Source organism: Dunckerocampus dactyliophorus, chromosome 8 (genome assembly GCF_027744805.1).
Source record: "Dunckerocampus dactyliophorus isolate RoL2022-P2 chromosome 8, RoL_Ddac_1.1, whole genome shotgun sequence".
NCBI lineage: Eukaryota > Metazoa > Chordata > Actinopteri > Syngnathiformes > Syngnathidae > Dunckerocampus > Dunckerocampus dactyliophorus.
Window position 1 is genome coordinate 14,879,522 of NC_072826.1, and position 19,457 is coordinate 14,898,978.

The 19,457-nt window shown below is 41.3% G+C and overlaps 1 protein-coding gene across 13 annotated transcripts in view; it reads right to left on the bottom strand.

Moving 5' to 3' along the window:
- Nucleotides 1–19,457, bottom strand: part of rap1gapb (RAP1 GTPase activating protein b) — a 129,192-nt gene that overhangs the window by 8,284 nt on the left and 101,451 nt on the right. For 10 of the 13 annotated variants that reach the window (XR_008572292.1, XM_054785339.1, XM_054785337.1 and 7 more), the window contains 14 exons: nt 15,980–16,058; nt 15,866–15,919; nt 15,715–15,798; nt 15,547–15,647; nt 13,536–13,665; nt 9,510–9,665; nt 9,359–9,430; nt 9,159–9,245; nt 7,732–7,881; nt 6,002–6,133; nt 3,976–4,053; nt 1,890–1,999; nt 415–531; nt 170–299 (listed from right to left, as the gene is read on the bottom strand). Coding sequence is in view for 12 of the 13 variants with exons in the window: in XM_054785339.1 (XP_054641314.1) it covers nt 170–299; nt 415–531; nt 1,890–1,999; nt 3,976–4,053; nt 6,002–6,133; nt 7,732–7,881; nt 9,159–9,245; nt 9,359–9,430; nt 9,510–9,665; nt 13,536–13,665; nt 15,547–15,647; nt 15,715–15,798; nt 15,866–15,919; nt 15,980–16,058 (1,480 nt within the window). In the remaining variant the exon portion in view is untranslated. The remainder of the gene's footprint in view (nt 1–169; nt 300–414; nt 532–1,889; nt 2,000–3,975; nt 4,054–6,001; nt 6,134–7,731; nt 7,882–9,158; nt 9,246–9,358; nt 9,431–9,509; nt 9,666–13,535; nt 13,666–15,546; nt 15,648–15,714; nt 15,799–15,865; nt 15,920–15,979; nt 16,059–19,457) is intronic. The other 3 variants (XM_054785338.1, XM_054785333.1, XM_054785341.1) reach the window with 3 other exon arrangements.

Consider the following 19,457-nt stretch of genomic DNA (forward strand, 5'->3'; position numbering starts at 1 on the left):
CTACAGACACACAAAATAACTTGCTCTCAGTACGCCTTACTGGCAGCATCAAGTTGAGATTTTGGCCAGCACACTTTCAAGTCGCAATTGTGGGACCTCACAGACACATTTAAAAAAAAGAAAAGAAAAAGAAAACATTGGACCATTAAGGTAACGTTTCAGCACCCACCAGTCCAGTGTCGTACTCCTCCTCGGCCTCGTGCTCCTCCACGACACTGGCAAAGCTGCTGGCGTTTGAAGAGGAACGGGAAAGGTCCTGAGCCTCGGGGATGGATGGTGCCCTGCAACACATGACCAAACTACACACCTACGTCACTTTGACCGCTCAAACACACACAGTATCCACACAAGTTCTCTCAGCTTCCGCAGTAAAATCATAAAAAGAGAGTTTCTATCATTCAAGTTTCTATCTACCTGTTCTTGGCAGCAGGAAACTCTGGAGAGCTATGACTGGAAGAGTTGTCAGACTTATTTTCCTGTGCGAGGAGGCCGCTGTCGGACGTCCTGTGGGTGCAAGGTGACACCTCGTGGCTGCAGCGTGAGATAGAGATGTCAAGTCAGTACTTGTGCTGCTGTGAGAGCTGCTGCAAAACACAAAATGTGCTTCATCTATCGATTTGTTGCACACATCCCAAAAAGTTCCAAAACTCCACGGAATGAGATGCAAAGAATTGACTGGCTAGGAGTCGATCCATGATGAATTTCCTCAATAGAGGCCTCCACTCTAATAGATGTCGTGGCTACTAGAACAACTAAACACCACAACTAAAATTCAGTAGATAGACAGAAAACTGACTACAAGTTTACCATGACTGATATCAGCATGTGTTCAATGTTATTTTGTGATAAAATTACAATATAATAAATACATTTGTACAACAAAGGACTGTTCCCCCAAATCAAGGCATTGCCTTTAAAATATGCCTGCTACTCTCTGTAGCTGAGTAAACAGTCTGCAGTCACGTTATGAGGCAATACGGTAGGCCAGGGCTGTCCAAAGTGTGGCCCGTGAGCCATTTGCTGCCCACGGCTGTTTTTTTTATTGGTCAATACAAAAAAAAAACAACAGCAAAAATGGTTAAAGAAAGAGCAATAATTATATGAGAATACAGAGAAAAGAGTTGTAACATTACGAGTCGTCATATTATGAGCAATATTGCAAGTTATTTTTTTTAAAGTCGTAATGTTATGAGAAACAAAAAATGCAAACAAAAGTTTCAGCTTCTGGAAAATTAGGTTGGGAAAAAGTTACATTAATTACAAAAATAAAAGCTAAAAAGAAAAAAAAATTAAAAAAGGATGAAATATTTGTAAATAAAAATGCATAAAAATATAAAAACTAATCATACACTTAACAATAATAAATTAATAATAATACATTTTACTTGTAATACCCTTTTGCGGTAAGCTATACGTTAGTGATTCTCAAGTGGTTTGTGGTGGGTCAGGACCCGCTCTGGAACCTACGTAGTCAAAAATTCCATTCAAATATGTAACATACAGCAAATATTTGACTTTTTTCATGTTTGAATAAAAATATTTTGACAGGAATCTTACTTGATTGTAAATATGCACAGATATAAGTGCAATATTTAATTTTAGTGATCTTATTTAGTGGAATTTTGAGATTTACTTTACTTGAGGTTGTACTGCACTAATTATTTTTATGCATGAAGTTAGCACACTCCTCATCATTTCCTTAATAACATGCTGTTAAACACGCTTGACACATGTAATTACATGTAAATCTTTGTTTGACTTCATTAGTGGGTCGCCACTTATTGTGGGGAAATGTTGGTCTCACTCAGGTTGAGACCATTTGAAAGCCCCTGGTTTCATCACCTCATTGTAATGTCCTTATTTCATTGTCTTGATGGCCTTGGCCTCACCTCCTCTCTTGGACTTCCTGGATGTTCTCGATGCCGATAGCGCTGCTGCGGCGCGAGCTGAAGGGACCGCTCTTCTTTCTGGTGGGGCTCTTCCCAGGAATGATGAGTGACTGACAGCCGGCGGGGGAGAGGAGAGTCAGAAACACATAATGTGGCTAACACCACACCAACACAACATGCTTGGCAAGGTGACTACACAGATCAGGGGTGTCCAAACATACAGAATACAGTCATGGCAAAAATTATTAAACCACCCTCGTTTGTTCAGTTTCTTGTTCATTTTAATGCCGGATACAACTAAAGGTACCTTTGTTTGGACAAATATAACAATGACAACAAAAATAGCTCATGAGAGGTACATTTTTTTGGCAGTACAATGCTACAGATATTCATGTAAGAACTTAAGTGATTTTGGTTATTATTAAGAAAACCATGGAAGTTGCTAGATATCAGCTCTAAATTAAACTCTTATGATCTATATTTGTTATCATCATTATATTTGTCCAAACATGTTCCTTTAGTTGTACCAGGCATTAAAATGGATCAATAAACTGAAGAAACAAGGGTGGTCTAATATTTTTTTCCATGACTGTACATTCTTTGTACTTTAACCTTTGGAGTCCAGGGGAAAGATTTTGCAGTACTTTTGCCCCCAATAGTAGACCTGCCAACCTTGAAGAGTACCACTTTTAAAACTGTGTTTTTATTTTGTAAAAAGGCTAAAAAATGTGCAACATATTTACAGAGAAAGCTTTCTTAGTTTTTATTATCAACATTTCAGCTTTTTCTCATTATATGATGCATTTTGTTCAATTTTTTCCCCATTTTTGAGGTTTCTATTTTTTTTTGCCATGGCCAAGGAAAAATTAGGTTTCTGGTCCCTGGGCCGCACTTAGGAAACCTATCTCGAGTGAACAATGGCAATTAAAGAGAGAGGGCTAGCGTTATTGCAGCTGGAACTGATCGAGTGGATCCGAAATCGTCGGAGAAGTCATTCACGAAGTTGTTCTGTCCGCCCTCTGAACAAGTTGTATACAAACAGGAAATAATCTACTACAATCTGATCCATCACAGCCTTAACGGTCAGCGCCACCGCAGCTTGAGGTTTATTTATGGAGGTGCGCAGAGACAGAACCCGAAACTGAAACCGGCAACATGCGTACCAGAGAGCAGCAGAGCGTAAAAGCGTATTCAAAGGTCAAATTGCATGCCGTGTACAAAAAATGCGTGCATATTAGCAGGTCTGGTGGTGTAATGTTTCATTGCCTGTTTACTTTCGCTTTCAAAGCAGGTGCCTTTCCTTTCATCCTGCACCGAAAATGCAAATAAATGAACAATAAACACAATGACAAAATCGTCGGGAATATTACTGATCAGACAAGTAAATCTAGTTTTACTTGGCCAATTGATACCACTCAAAAACGCCTATGCAATGAGAAGTCTGCACTTTGGCACGTCTGTGTGGCTGTGTTATCACGCTGCGATGCTTATCATGCTGCCCTGGCATAGACTGCGGATATGAGGCTGTGGAGTTTAGATGAGAGTTAAAGATGCTAAAAGCAACCCAATGTAAGTCAATATATGGTAAGATGTTTGAAGAGAACTTTCACATCTTAGCATTTGTGTTATAGGTGACAAAGCAAATAGTTATTAGTATGATATCTAATAACATATCTCATTAAAAATGACCTAATTTAATTTTCAGAATATGTTGAGGGCCAATAAAAAACAAAAAGGTCCCCGGGCAGTATGTTGGACACACTCTCCAGCAGGAGTCCAACACTACAGGTATACCGTATACAGTATATTCCACAGTACATATTCCGCACTAGCACTTTTAGACATCTTATTACAGATGTCAGACTATGCAAATGTCAAAATGTCTGGTGTACACTTCTAATTTAAGCTCCATCATGTTCATGCTGACAAATGATACATTTTCATCATTTTTATCAAGAGATCCGCCAGGAAATGCAAAGCAAAACTCCTGACGATCACCCGTCACGTGTACACGGGCGCTAAATTAGCTGCAACACACAAACAGAAAACACAGTGAGTGAACAAGAAGGGAGAAAGAAACATGAACCTCTTCTATTGTTCCTATCCCTATGGCACTGCCTCGCCGTCCGTATTTACTGGGACTTTTCCCTGGGACAAGCAATGACTGAGCCACACAAGCCGGGACGGGGGTCACAGGGGTGGGTGGGTCGCGGGTGATGCAAAAAGAGAAAACAGATGGCAGTTTGACAAAGAAAAGAAACACATCACAAGATCTCATGCAGCACACAGTAAGTTCACAACACTGTATACAACGACACTCTGATTGTGGGTGAACGCGTGTCAAACTGCCCTGGAGGGCCGAGATGCTGCAGGTTTTCTCTCCAACCAGTTTCTTCAGCAGGTGATTTAATTGATGAGCTCCTTCCCTCAAACTGAAGGTGTTGATCATTAAAATCACCTGCTTTAGTGACTGGCTGGAAAGAAAACCTGCAGTGTCTCGCCCCTCCATGGCACGAGTTTGACACCCCTGCTCTAAAAGTTCCTACAATTTTCCCCCAAGGGCTGACAGTCTCTGGTGTCTTACAACAATGAGACCGTTTCAGCTTGTACAGCTTGTATAGCAGCATACATTTACTATGGTCTAAATGGTTGGCAAGACAACACAAGGATATTGGCCTACAGTCGAGCATGGTGGTGGTAGCGTCACGCTCTGGGGCTGCACGAGTGCTGGGGAGCTGCGGTTCATTGACACTGTGAAGCAGACCATCATCCTCTCCCTTGACAAACTCAGATGCATGGCAGTTTTCCAACATGAAAGGGAGCCCAGACACAAATCCAAGATGACAAGTGCCTTGCTGAGGAAGCTGAACGTGAAGATAATAGAGTGGCCGAGTATGACTCCACCAGACCTGAACGCAAGCCAAAAGGTGGAGGAGCGCAGCTTCACCGGTGATGTCATCATGGAGGAGTGGAAGAGGACTCCAGATCTGGTGAATTCCATGCCCAAGAGGATTAAGGCAGTGCTAGATAACAATAGTACTCACACTAAATATTCACACACAATTTGGACATGATCAACGTGAGGTGTATTCACTTTTCTGCAAAGGATGACTTGAGACAACCAAACTTGTTGAAGGCGCTTCACCTTTAATGCAAAACGCTTCTTGTGGCGTCTTCCTATTTAGGTCTCTGGTGGGTGTGTCATAACAGGGTTGCTGTTGCTTCGCATTGCTGGTGAACAACTGCCCTGCATAACAACAGGTCATTCGCCCATCTGGTGGCAAACAGCTTGTTAGTGGCCACTTTTGCCATGTAATGTGACAATCTTTGTGGCAATATGCCAGGATACTGCTATAAGAAGACAGCAGGTGATGGCGCAAACTTCCTCCTCTACGTTAGAGAGCTCCTTTAGACATACTGTAGATAGCTTCCTTTGCATCTGTTTCAAACAAGAATTTGGACAGTGTTGTCCTCAAAGGAATGTCCTTTTATTTTGAGATGCAAACAAACTGCTGACTCCGGGCCCGAAGAAACTGCTCTCCTATATTGTGCCGGGTAAGGAGGTTGCTTGGTCTCTCCATCATTGCACTTCTCACTGCATTCACTTGTGTTGCCAGCTATTTAGACAATAATGGCAGTGTGCTGACTCATTTTCAGCATAGAGTAGCTCTAGATTGCTATACAAGTTGTACATTGACTACTCCAAAGTATATCCAAGTGTACGTTCTAGTGTATTATCCCTTGAAATGCTGAAATGTGAGGTCTGTACTCCATTTTGCAAGATACTGCACATTACACAGACAGTTGCATTCTGCAGCCATACATGCACAACAACACTGAGGTCACATGCACTGCAGCAGCAAAGGAGCAAGGGAGTCTGGGTAGTCAAACAGATGCTACACGGAGCTCACTTCACCACTAAACAACCTCCTCATGTTGATTGATTCTCCTTCTTTTTCCTGTACACTCCAGTCTCATACTAAAAGGTGACAATCCCAACAGGTGTTAATGTGCCAAACAAAGAAATAAAAGGAAGTGAGAGTGGGATGAGACACATACAGAGTGAAGTGTAGTGTAGCGAATCCTCCACTGACACACACCGTGCTACTTACAATGCCGGGTGTTTTGGGGCTCTCGGCCAGATTGTGGGTAAAGCTGCCACTGTGACTAGTGGAGACTGTGTGTGACTTCTTGTTACTGAGGCCCATGGCGTCCATTGATTGGCTTCTGCTGCGGATGACCCGCTACAGAGAGAGATGAGGAGATACGGTCACTGGATGGACTCTGAGGCGCGGAAATCTACATTATTATTATTAGGGTTGCAATATTGTGCAACTTCCTGTGGGACTTGCTAATCTCCAAATACAGTGGAATTTTCAAAGTCAAACGGCCCAAAAGTCCTCAGGCAACATCCCCAGTATGCACTTTTTTGGTAGTCACATTTGCTATTATAATAAATGTTACATTTTATTATACTTATTGGTTTGTTGAATTGCCAAGTGGTTAGCATGTTGGCCACACAGTCAGGATATCGAGTTAGCATGATCTTCCCGTGCGTGCGTGGGTTTTCTCCGGGTACTCCGGTTTCCTCCCACATTCCAAAAACATGCATGTTAGGTTAATTGGTGACTCTACATTGTCCATAGGTATGAATGTGAGTGTGAATGGTTGTTTGTCTATATGTGCCCTGCGATTGGCTGGCAACCAGTCCAGGGTGTACGCCGACTGTCGCCCGAAGTCAGCTGGGATAAGCTCCAGCATACCCTAATGAGGATAAGTGGCATAGAAAATTGATGGATGGGTTTGTTGAGTGTATGCCTTTTATGCCATTTATGTACCTTGTTTTGTGCACTGGGAACAGGGAAAAAAAAGCTTTCCTCAAAATGTTCCCACAAAGATGAAATAATACATACCATACAATGGTCCAAAAATGTCTATAATTCCTAGTTTAAATCTTCATTGGAACATCTCTGTGTGGAGTTTTCATGTTCTCCTCTCATGGTGAATGTTTTTTTCTTTATGTGCCTTGCGATTGACTGGTGACCATTACACCCCGCCTCTCACCAAAAGTCAGCTGGGATAGGCTCCAGCTCACCTAATGACAGTAAATCAAATGGATGGATATCGAGAAGAATTACGATGCAGCCACACTTTGATTAATACATTTGTCCATAGGTTGACGAGCATCCAAGTACGTGTTGTATTGGAGGCAGCTAGGTAGGTAGGTTGATTAAAATGGGTTTATTATATATAATGATGTTTGGTGGTACGCATAGTATACGCGGGTTTGCAGTGCAGCTAAGTCTCATATTTGAGGAAAATAGGAGAGGCAACAGTGAGAGAATGAAAGATCCAGAGAGACATTTACAGTGCAAGGTGTGGAGCACAAATGAATGTCAGCAGACAAACGTGAGAGAATGCTGGCTGCCATTAAGAAGAACATGCAACATGCATCATCAGCTCCCAGATGAGGGGCCATTAAAGTGTTCATCAGGCATACACAATCACACCTGCCACCGCTGTGGCTTGGACGCGCTCCTGCGGGCCCAAATGGTCATTGATGGAGCACGTCCAGTCAAAGTGCTTCTCGTACGCAACGTGGCACTCCAGCATCCAAAAATTTAAATAAATGCGGCTGTCACAAGCCAAGCGAGGAAGTCAAGCGCCACACAGGTCTGGTCCTTTGAGATACGAAACCCATTTACTACACTGGCTTTCTCGTGAATGAATACCCAGAATCCTCCAGCCACCCAGAGACAAGGGAAAAGCATTGGCAAACTTTCTGTGCTCATTCTCTCATGCAGATGGGGCCGTGCCTTATGGGACAAAGTAGAGGCCTTACCTTAAAGGACTCAAAGAAGCCTCCGCCTCCTCCACCGCTGCCGCCGCCGTTCTCCAGCTTGTCTTCATCTCCGCCCAAACCCATCATGGACTGACTGTTGATGTGGAGCTCCTCATACAAGGTCTCCAACAGGGCTGAACGTGTGCGCTCCTGAAACCAGTTGGTTTACACAAATTTAGTTCACATGAAGTCAAAGTCAAAATATAATGATAGCTGAGACAAATGATTTTCATGCATTTTTTTTTACTTCCTGTGGATGTAATAAATACTTTTGTCCATAAAGTGTATGCCTAGTGCACGGGGCCTCACACTTTTTCAGCCTGCTGGCTACTTTTAAAACGACCAAGTCTCAAAGATATCCCTATTATAAACAGAGAAAATATATTTATAAATGTATAAATGTGTAATATATTTACAAATATGGGTATTTATGAACGTTACGTACATGTATATCAGTGGTGCACGCACAAGTTACAAGTCAGCACGATCAACTCTTACTATGAAACATATAACATATATAAAAAATCTAACCGGTAAACTTTGAAACTACTACACTAGATACTAACGACTAGTATTTCACATTCACAGTTTCAAAGTTTACAGGTAATCAAAGTAGTTGATATCATTCAACAATGCAATTCAATATGGCAATAAAGATAATTACACATAATTCCTCAATAGTTGTGTACGTGACCTGAGTAGTATGTCAGTTAAAATAGCTATGTAGCATTCATTATACACACAGTGTATGTATTGCGTCCAGTTAGCTAATTGCAAATGCTAGCATTTGCTATCAAACGTTACAGATATACAAGAAATGAAAATGATTATGCAAAAGACAACGCAGCCAAAGTCAAGGCAACATATTAAAAAGGTTTCTGCAATTGGCACATTTTCCAATTATTCTTGAAATAATTGCTTAACAGGCGTAGAAAATCTGAATTTCTAAAGCGGAGCTCAGGACACAAAGCAAAGCCATCATTTGACTTTTTTTCTACATAACTAAATGAACGGATAACTTTTGTTATAGATGCAGGCATCTTACCGCTGAGTTACTTTATCCGTAATGAAAGTTGCACCTACAGCTACACACAGCTGTGTGTAGCTTGAGACGAGCACCGGCGAATCACGAGGGGAGCTTAATGTCAGCTGACTGATGTCCTACGACATCTACGTTGACATTTATGCGATGACCCACACTACCTTCCCAATCTACCGGTAGCTCGCTATCGATGTAATGGGCACCCCTGGCCTGGAGCATATGGCTGCCGATTGACTTCTGATTTCAACTGTACAAGACAAATTGAAACAAATGGAAAGCAATATTCCTGCAGGAAACAATTTAAATGGAAACAGTCCGTTCCAGGGTCAAACTGTTATCATAAAATCTTTACAGAGAATGTTTAAGTAACTGTGTAGTATTTCACCTCCAGCTTGGCAAACTTCTCCGCCTTGTAGCAAGCGTACTCGGCATTGATGAGCTTGGTGAACAGGAACTCGCGAAGCTCAGGGCCCTGAGGAAGATGCAGAACACCCCCACGGTGGAAAAAAAAGAGAAGAAGAAATGAAGATTCTTGGTGACCTCTGCTGTTTAGTCTTGCTTCGCTTGAGTGACGCCATCACTGACCTTTTTGAAGATGGCCGGGTCAGGCAGGGCCGGCCCAAAGAAGGGCACGTCATCCCTGGCTGTCACAGACACCTGCCGGAGGAAGAGGTGGAGCTAAGACGACGCAAAAAAATGAAAAGATGGAATTTTCTCATGTTCCCTGGAGACAAACCTTATAAGTGACATTGTCTGTGCATGCGTTCTCCACCTGCACCACCACGTAGGCGTGCAAGAAGTTGGACTGGATCATGTCGGGAACGAACGGCGTGTTTTCCTCCTGGAACACGATGGCTAGGATGTCGTTGCCTATGTGCCGTTTTCTCTGCAGCTGGATAACACACATTGATATACCGTAAATTCTCTATTTACATTACATTGAATTATTAATATTCTATTTATTATTCTATTTAATTATTATAAAATGATTAATATTTAAAACATTTAATTACATGAAGACTGAAGTTACTTAGAAGCAGTTATTTCCTAAATTAAAAACTCATACACAACAAAGTATTTTGTAACTTGGAGTTGATTTTTTTTTTTTTTTTTTTTATTTTGTTGATTACAACGTTCAAAGGAAATCGTAGCTCTCTTTCACCACATGGTCATTTATTAATAACGACAAAGCAACAATAGAACCGATGTTGTAATAGCGGCAAGGAGCAAACTGCTCAGCCAGCATGAATACCACCGATCGGTTCATTGTAAACAACAGTACGGCGAGTGTCACACGTTTCACACTAACAGCTGAGGAGCGCAGTGTAGCGCATGTTGAGGTAGATAAACTGCTGAATGCTGACCACTCATTCAAATGGCGAAGGTTACCTACAGCCACAGCTGCTAATGCCAATGTTTGTTCACTCGGCGCTGACCGCGGCTGAAAAAGTCTAATTTGGATTTGTGCGCCCACTTCCTGCATATGCCTGAATGTTGTTATTAAAATTCATGCATTCTGCACAAACAGAAATCCATGGGGGCTTCTTTGCGCACAACCAAGAAGTAAAGTCTTTGTCACTTAACATTGATTAGCAATATTAACAGGGAAGTGCAGTTTAGCAGCCTTACACAATAGAATCAACTGGGACGAAATAAAAATGAAATACACTAGTACCTCGCATAACATAAACCTCCTTTTACGTAAATTCCACTGAATGTAAAGAATTTATGTAAAGTTTTTGCATCGTGTTACGGAAGAAATTCCATATAACATAAAAGCGTCAAGTCGGTGCAATTTTTTTTTTCAATCAACTTTATTTATGCCTCAAGTCGGTGCAAGTTCAGACTAACACGCCTTCTGATGCTTCACGCTCTCATTGGCTCATTTTTGGGGCACCGCCTCCGCTCTCATCTCATTGGTTGATTATCAGTGCACCGCCTACGCTCTCATCTCATTGGCTGACTTATACAGCATGTTTGTGTCAGAGACAGGCTTCTCCCTTCAACCTCCTTCATCTTCGTAGTTGTCCTTAAACTAACTTCAACAATTAAGTTAAAAATAAAAATTTTGCACACAGCATTATCGTGTAGTGCAAAGAGAGAGACCAGCTGGCTCTTAGACTCTTTAAGGCTAGTCCTCCTCCTCCTTCCTGCCTCCACTTGCGCTCCTGATCAAGACATGTCGTGAACGGTAAGATTGTTTTTGTTTTTCAGTTTTATTCATTTACAGTAATCTTATTTATTACCTTATTTTATATTGGAATGTTATTCTATTATGTTTATGCTAACGTTTTCTTATATTTACCCACCATATTTGGTGGACTTTGAATATTTTGAAGTGTTGAAGGGGTGAGTTTGGGAAGATCTTGGAACGTATTAGGCTATTTACATGTATTTTACGCTTCGTATAACATAAAAACCCTATAACATAAAGGTTCTCGGAACGGATTATTTACGTTATTTACGAAAATGGATGCTGTGCAATGACAGATCTGCAAATGGAAGCTCTCTTAATGAAAGTTGTTGGCAGAGGTATCAAGATTGCATGAATGCACTACTTTCTTCCTCTTGAATGCAATTGCACCTTTTTTTCTCACTTTTCTCAGGAGTCAGCCTGTGTGAGGTTTTGACTATGTCCGTCGATGCTATAATGGCAGCGTTACCACGGTAACCAACTTCCAACCATTCAAGAAAGAACAGAGGAGTACTAATGCAGCTTCAACATCACACATGGAAGAACACCGGTAGTGACAAATACACCAGATCAGGAGTCGGCAACTGGATGCGGCGGCTGTTCAGTCTCCTTGTTGCGGCTTCCACGCCGAGCTCTGTGATTTTTTTAAATGTGCATTTTCTAAAAGAGTTTGAAATATCCGACTCACCGCAGGTCCATGAATGCAGTGGCCCACAACCTTTTTGGACCCAAGGCCCGGCTCGTGTTCCCATAAATCTCCGCGGACCGGGGGGCGGGGGGGTCGTATAGCGATGTAATTCGTCTCATTTAGTATGTATTATGTCAAACTAAGACAGGAACAACATCAAACTAAAAGCACAAAGTCAATACGGACTCACCACCCACCACTATAAGCTTGGAGTTTGCTTTTCAGAGAGAAGATTATAGCGCCGCTGCTTGATGTGTGTGCTAACAGTCAGTGTGCTAGCATGAATTAACTTGAAGCTGTGCACACAACAAAGCACTCGCACATTAGCACTCGATAACGTCATCATACTTTACCTTTATGCATTCCCACAGAGTATCAGCATTTGGGAGCAAATATGAAGTGAAAAAAAACGATAAAAATACAGTGAAGTTGACCATCTGTGCAGAGTGGGAGAAGGCTAGCTTACGTACAATGTTGCGTTCGAGAACTGTCAAACAAAGTGGGACTCTCGCAACAAACAACATAAACATGCAAAAACTTCAAACTATATTATTTTTTGAATAAAATAATGGCCCATAATTCCAAAATTGATATGCATTTACTTAAAATTGTATTGAGTTATTTACAAATGTGTTTTTTTGGTGTGTGTATTTTTTTTTTTAGCATTGCACCTGAAAGGTTTCCACAAGTGCACAGAACACAGCTTTCAATACATTGCAAAGGCAAGACGATGTACAACATCAGACACACTATACTTACAATTCCTCTGGAAAGCTTTAAAAATAATGCAACTATCGCCTCAAATTGCAAGTTCATAAAAATACAATCTTGTGACGCCGATTAAGCCTCAGATAGCTCTATGTACAATTATTCAATCAAAACAGTTAAAAAAGTTAGCATAACCAATAAATAACCGACTTTTGAACAACCGAGCCCAGGTTGTGATCAGACTTTCCCAGCGGTTGACAGTTGGAAGGGGGGTGGCCATGTATGCATCCTTTACATTACCATACTGTTGATCTATTCTCCTGTTCAGTCTGGTGGGGCCGTCTACAAACTGGTTACAATCCTGCAGTGTTTAGTCACGGTAGTGTTGTTAAAGTCACCGATGATCAAAGCTTCAGGATGCTGTGTTTGCAGTGAGTGCATGACATCCCACTCCGTCTCCACATGCACTCGTGGTGGAATGTAAACAGCAATGGCGATGGTGAGGGAGAACTCCCTCGCCATGTGATAGGGTCGAAGACTCAGCTCAACGTCCCGACTTCAGATAGTGTCCTTCACAGTAGTATAATGTTAACTTATAGTGCGAGTCCCCCTCCTTTCATCTTACCACTTTGTTTATAGCCTCTTTCCTGCTCTCACCAAGTAGAATCCAGGTAACTCCACATTAGCATCCGGCATGTTAAAACACAGTAGGCTGCTCTCTCTGTAAGTATTCAGAATTTGAACTAGGGCTGCCAGCTTGTCGATGTTGTTTGTCAGTGAGCTCATGTTTCCCACCACCAACAAAGGAACTGCGGAGTTGTATGTTCACTTACGCCTTACTCCAGCTTTTCAGCTGCAGATGGGATGCAACGGACAAAGCTGGCTGATCTCATTGTCCGGAGTTTAAGCAGCTCTTTCCGTGAATAAACAAGCTTTTTATTGCTATCTTGAATCGGAATTGTTCAATATCCATACGATACTAACCACACAGGTTGTATGGATGAGGAGTTTGAAAGCAGTCACGCATAATAATGAAAAAAGTACTTAAATGAGCTACTAGAGAAGGCTGCACTCACAACATTAAGGCCAGTCCTTTAGCAATCAGTCAAGGCCATTAACCCTTCAAACCCTAATTAGCTTGCCTGTAATTAATTACCGGAGTGTTGTCCTACCTGCTGGGAGTCTCCCTCCGTGTAAGGCAGCTTGGTGGACACATGGAACATAATCTCCTTGCTGTGGAAATGGGTGTAAACTGACTCTGTCCCCGTTTGCCCATGAGTGACGTCGAGGCCTCCCCGGAACCTGGAGCACCCAATATGAGAAAGGACAGAAAAATGCACAAGACGGATGAGACAAGAAGTTTTCAATCCCAGCGTGAGCTGCTTGACAAATCACCTTTTATTAGGAATTCATTTAAAGGCGACACATGATCAATAGAGGCGTGAGTGATGACTGGGCCCAGATGTGAGCTAGAGTGCAGTAAAAAGACTGGAAGCGAACGTGCTGAGAGCAGCAAGGACAAGAGCGCTACATTGGAAAATTTTGTACTGAAATGCAAACGTATATCTACACACTCATCACTGCATGTATATTGTTTTAAAATGTTTAAGCAGAACTTCATAAATTGTGTTTATATTGGTGCTATAGCTAGAGATTCACATCCCGTAAAAAAAATGTAAATCATCATGAAGCGCACACACTTCATCAGACACCAACAATATTTTACAGCGGCTGTCGTCAGCCGTGTTTATTGTGTACGTTCGACTTGAGTGCTTTGCTCTGCTGCTAATGTTTTATTACGGCATTAGCTGATGTCGTAATAAACATTAGCAGCAGTCACAGCAGCAGCAATTAGCAGGGAGGAGGAACCTCAAGACATGACCTACTGTATTTTGTTCAAAATAAATAGGTGTTCCTTAACTGGTAAAGGCGTGTACCTGTCTGACATTTGACACCAGCTACCTTTTTTGGGTATCATTTAAAACCTCTAGGATTCTTCTCACATCGTGAATCACCCTTAGTACCTATTTGACCTTTAACGTCAATGACAAGGATCAGAGACAGTAACTTGATGAGGTCGATAATTTTTTGGTCTCTTCTATGTTTATTTTGACAAATATCTGTGTTTTTGGTACTGTTACACTGTTGATATTATTATATTTATGCATTGTTTACAAAGTAGGGCTTGGGGACAAAAAGCCAAAGGATTTCAATGAGAGACAATAGTAGTGTTTGCTTTTGTTGTTTGTTTTGCACTACTGACTTTATTTTGCTCAAACAATTGCATGTAATAAAAGAGAACAAGGGAGTAACTCTTATTTTGTTGTTGATATTGTATATTGTTAAATTGTTCACTAATAAGATAAAAGCAATTTATTTGCCTAAAATCTTATTTGTGTGTTTTATTCTGATTAGAATCATGATCAAGAAATTAAAGATAAAATAACAAAATCATTCAACGACATTGAAAAGTTTCAAGTAAACAGTACTGGCAGTAATGACCCTGTATTTTTTTGGCATCAAATCGAGAGCAAAATTTGTAGTATTACCCAATCCTGTTTGGGGCACTTTTGCATCATTAAAAATCAACCGGGTTCTTGCTATGACGTAAGGAAATGACCCACTAGAGTGCTAAGATCTTAACTAGTAGAAATGAATGAACGTCGATATCAAAATCAAGCATACAATAACTCTAGTCAATTGCACAGCATGTTAATCCATCCATCCATTTTCTATACCGCTTCTCCTCGCTAGGGTCGCGGGGGTATGCTGGAGCCTATCCCAGCTGACTTCGGGCGAGAGGCGGGGTACACCCTGGACTGGTTGCCAGCCAATCACAGGGCACATATAGACAAACAACCATTCACACTCACATTCATACCTATGGACAATTCAGAGTCGCCAATTAACTAAACGTGCATGTTTTTGGAAGGTGGGAGGAAACCGGAGTACCTGGAGAAAACCCACGCACGCACGGGGAGAACATGCAAACTCCACACAGAAATGTCCCAAGGGAGATTCGAACCCCGGTCTTCCCGATCTCCAGACTGTGACTGTGTGGCCAAAGTGCTAACCACGAGACCACCGTGCTGCCCTCAGCATGTTAATATCATGCAAAATTAAAACTGACTTCTTAACAAAGCATTTTGGGTTTTGTGTGGTAATTTTAAAAAGTATTCAAACCCTTTAAAGTCATGCAGCTCAATCTTCTGGCCCAGAAACTCCAAGAACTCCACAAAAGCCGGACTTTCTTCCATGTTCCCAAAGAGTTCCTCCTCCGTGGTCTGCAAGGAAGGTCAGTCAGGAGGTGTGACACATCCTCCAAATAAAACATTTTTGTGTTGTACTCACTTGGCCAAACTTTTGATAAACGACACCAAATTTGAAGTTGTTGCTGATGACATGCTCGTCAAAGGTGACAATTAGGCGTGATGCCTGAGGACCAGAGGACAGGGAGGATGAACATGAAGAGATTTTTCAAAAGTAAACACAAGTTGCTTACCTTTGGGTAGAGGACTGGATAGAAGCGATCCACGTTGACATCTTCACACACAAGCTGTGAAAGATAAAGATGAAGATGAGCAACTGCAAGGCACTTTAATGACATTGGTCTTACCTTGGCCATCTGGACCACGTTGGGGAACTCTGTGAGGCAGGAGATGGGGATGACGTCGTGATAGGTTTTTAGCTTGGTGCTGAAAGTCAAAGAGATTTATTTTGACTAACTTTAATGAATATTCGAAGTCAGCGGCATCTTCTGCATTCAAGGAGCAAAAGTGTCCTTGTGGGCTTTGTAAGCCTCATGGATGTCTTTTTCAAAAACTTCTCAAGGTTGTGTCTTCAATAGAAAGTGAATCTTTTTTTCAAGGCATTATATGGAAAGAGATAAAAGGCAGGATGGATTTATGCTTTCATACTCAGTTGATTATGGACTCCACCATTAGACAGTTGGAGCAAAAATCAAGACTCATCACATCAGACAACCTATCAATCTTGCTTTGGTGACCAAATAGACCGTTTTAAAAACGTATATCCTGTAAATGCTCTATACTTATAGCCGCAGATCTTATTTACCTATTCACCAAAGACGACGGGGCGATAATTGAAGAGATTTTATTTCCCAAATTGGAAGACTCATTCATAACAAGTCCCTTTTTTAACAATACAATTACAACAATATGATTTTAACAACAAAGTGAAAAGGAAAACAGCTCTCTTTGGCCACGTGGTCATTTATTAACAGGTATATTGAACAACAAATCGACAACAACAGAACCAATGTTGTAATAGCGGTAAGGAACAGTAAAGCAAGCGTGACACGCATGAGTTTTACACCCAAAGCTGAGTAGTGTATCCAATATTTTGAAGCGCATGCAGAGGTAGATCCACTACTCACAGTGTTTCCCAGAAACTCATCTATTTGTGGCGGCTCGCCACATTTTGGACCACCACAAATTGGTTTTGCTCCCCGTTTGCCCTTTCACATAAACACATTATAATGGGACTACTTGTCTTTCCAATTCTGCACAGTATAAAGCATCAAAGGCACATGGGCTGCCAGATAATAAGGACGAGATTAGTGCTGCCAACTTAGCGACTGTGTTGCTATATTTAGTATTCAGCTTTAAGTATTGAGACCCTTCCAGGGACAAATCTAGCAACTTTTCCTAGTCTTATTGTATACTTTTGCAGACTCTTAACGTGGAGGTGCTGTGGGCCTCCCCCCCATAAAAAAGCACTCTCAGGCAGCTCTGTCTTGCTTGTGACGTAGAAAACAAAACCCGAGAACCGATAGAAGAAAGTTCATTTGTATTTCTCAGCATGATTGTTTTGCCTTTCATGTTTTTGCTTGCTCAATATTACATGCACATGCGTCGCGGCCAATTATGCAAATTACACAATGATGTAAGCCACCTCCCCACCCCACCCCAACCCTCTCCTGTGGAAAACACTGACTCATGATACTTGAAATGCAACTATTGCCATCTTGTGGAGTTAATAAACAAAAATGCATCGGAAGGTTGCCTACAGCTACAGCTGCTAAAACCAGTGTTTTTTGATGCGGTGCTGATTAGAGACCCCACTGGCGACTGTAGAAGACTCAGTGAATTCAATAAAGGTGTTAACTGGAGCATTTACTGTATATGTTTCATCTTTAACTCGTGTCCTAATGAAATAAGTTTTTTTTTGTGTCTTGGGGTGAATGTAAAAAGAGGACACCGGGTTTAGAAAGCTGCAAATAAGGAAACGAGATGATCCCATGTACACCTGAATAAATGCAAAGAGTTGCTGCCATAGGGTTGGCTTATTTGTCCTTGAACTGAGTTACAGGTATCAAAGAGGCCAATTAAAAGTTGTCAGCATAAGCTGAAGCAGAATATACAGTAAGTATTCATAGACACTATTCATCTCTCCCCTGTGTAAAAAAGAGACTACAACAGCAGCGTAGACTGGGTGACTCCTAGCTTGCATCATTCGCTACGCAGCTCCATTAAAGAAAGTGAATGTGGCTTTTAAAACAGATTTCATCAGTAAAATGATGCGCACAGGCGCAGTGAGAGACACTGGGTGCTTGCCAATGGATGCCATCATTATTCTCACATAATAGAAGTTTTTAAAGTCAGCACATGGAGAGGCTTGTGTTTGGTCTTGTACAGATATTTGAACTCTTTTATTTACATGCACTTTCCAATTCATCCAGTCATGTGAAGTGTGTGCTTGAGCGAGGTTGTAATTTATGGCGCACAATGGGACCCAACCAGTACCACCTGCTACACCAACAACACAAATGACAGCCTCGGAAAAGAGCGCTTAAGTAAATCAATGGCTCTCAGAGGCACTTTCCATAAAAAGTCAGCCTTTTCAATCCTCACAAGAGGAGGATTTAGCTTTGGGCTAATGCTTTAGTTTAGTCGTCCGCAATACACTGACGACTGAATTCATCTCTGTTGAGCTCCAGCATGTCTCTGGCTGCCTTTTAAAGTGATTTAGATGAAAATGATGCAGTAAAAACATAGAACCCCCCCCCCAAAAAACAACAGCCTGTGTTTTGCTATTGCTGTTTTGAATGTGACACACTTGTACAGACGTAAATATAAAACACGTACACTATGACACAAAAGTGGCAAAAGATCTTTTTTTGGTTGCAATCTGCCCCATAAATTCATTAAATCCAATGAAATTAGCATAGTTGCTACTAAAAAAAATAAAATTTCAGGATGGGCATTTGACATTTTCTTTATTGCGTTTTGGTCATTTTAAAAAAATTATTATTATATTATATTATATAGTATCTGGGTTCGAATCTCCGTTTGGGCATCTCTGTGTGAAGTTTGCTCGTCTGTCTGCACTGCCCATTGTTTTCTGCGTCCTGATTGGCTGTAGACCATTGTCAATCAATCTCCTTGCCGTCCTGCCATGTTTCCTGCTAGCTTGCTTGCTAGCTTGTAAATGAATCAACGGTTCGTCTGCAACAATATGTTTTAATAAGGATACATAAACGCTACAGTACAACGGAACGGTGCCAGGACAGGCACGGTCACAGGAGTGAAAATATATGTGAGTGACTTAATAATTTCTTGTGTTGATCATGAAGGTTGATCATTAAAATTCAAACGAAGGTTTGAAATGTAAGAAAATGTTATTGCCTCTCTGAGAAAAGTGTATGGTGTGGGGTTTTACAGCCTTAAAACATATATAATAATTGTAATAATAAAAGATGAAGTTGGCTTCTTTACGTGTTTCAGTTTTTAGGAACCTATCCCTCGCAATAAACGAGGGAACACTGTACTCCCGCATTCCAAAAATATGCATATATGGTTAATTGGAGACTCTAAATGGTCCATAGGTATGAATGTGAGCGTGAATGGCTGTTTGTCTATATGTGCCCTGTGATTAGTGTACCCAAAGTGAGCTGGGATAGGCTCCAGCATACCCAGCATGTATATAAGACTCGTTCTTGTTTGTGTTGCTATAAATGCGTTCGCTAGGGGAGCAGAATGAATGGCGGACAGGAAGTGACGTTGGGGGTTCAGAGTTGAGTTTCATCCTGCTGTGGAGTATGGCTTTTTTTAGGGACTTTTATTTTTATTATT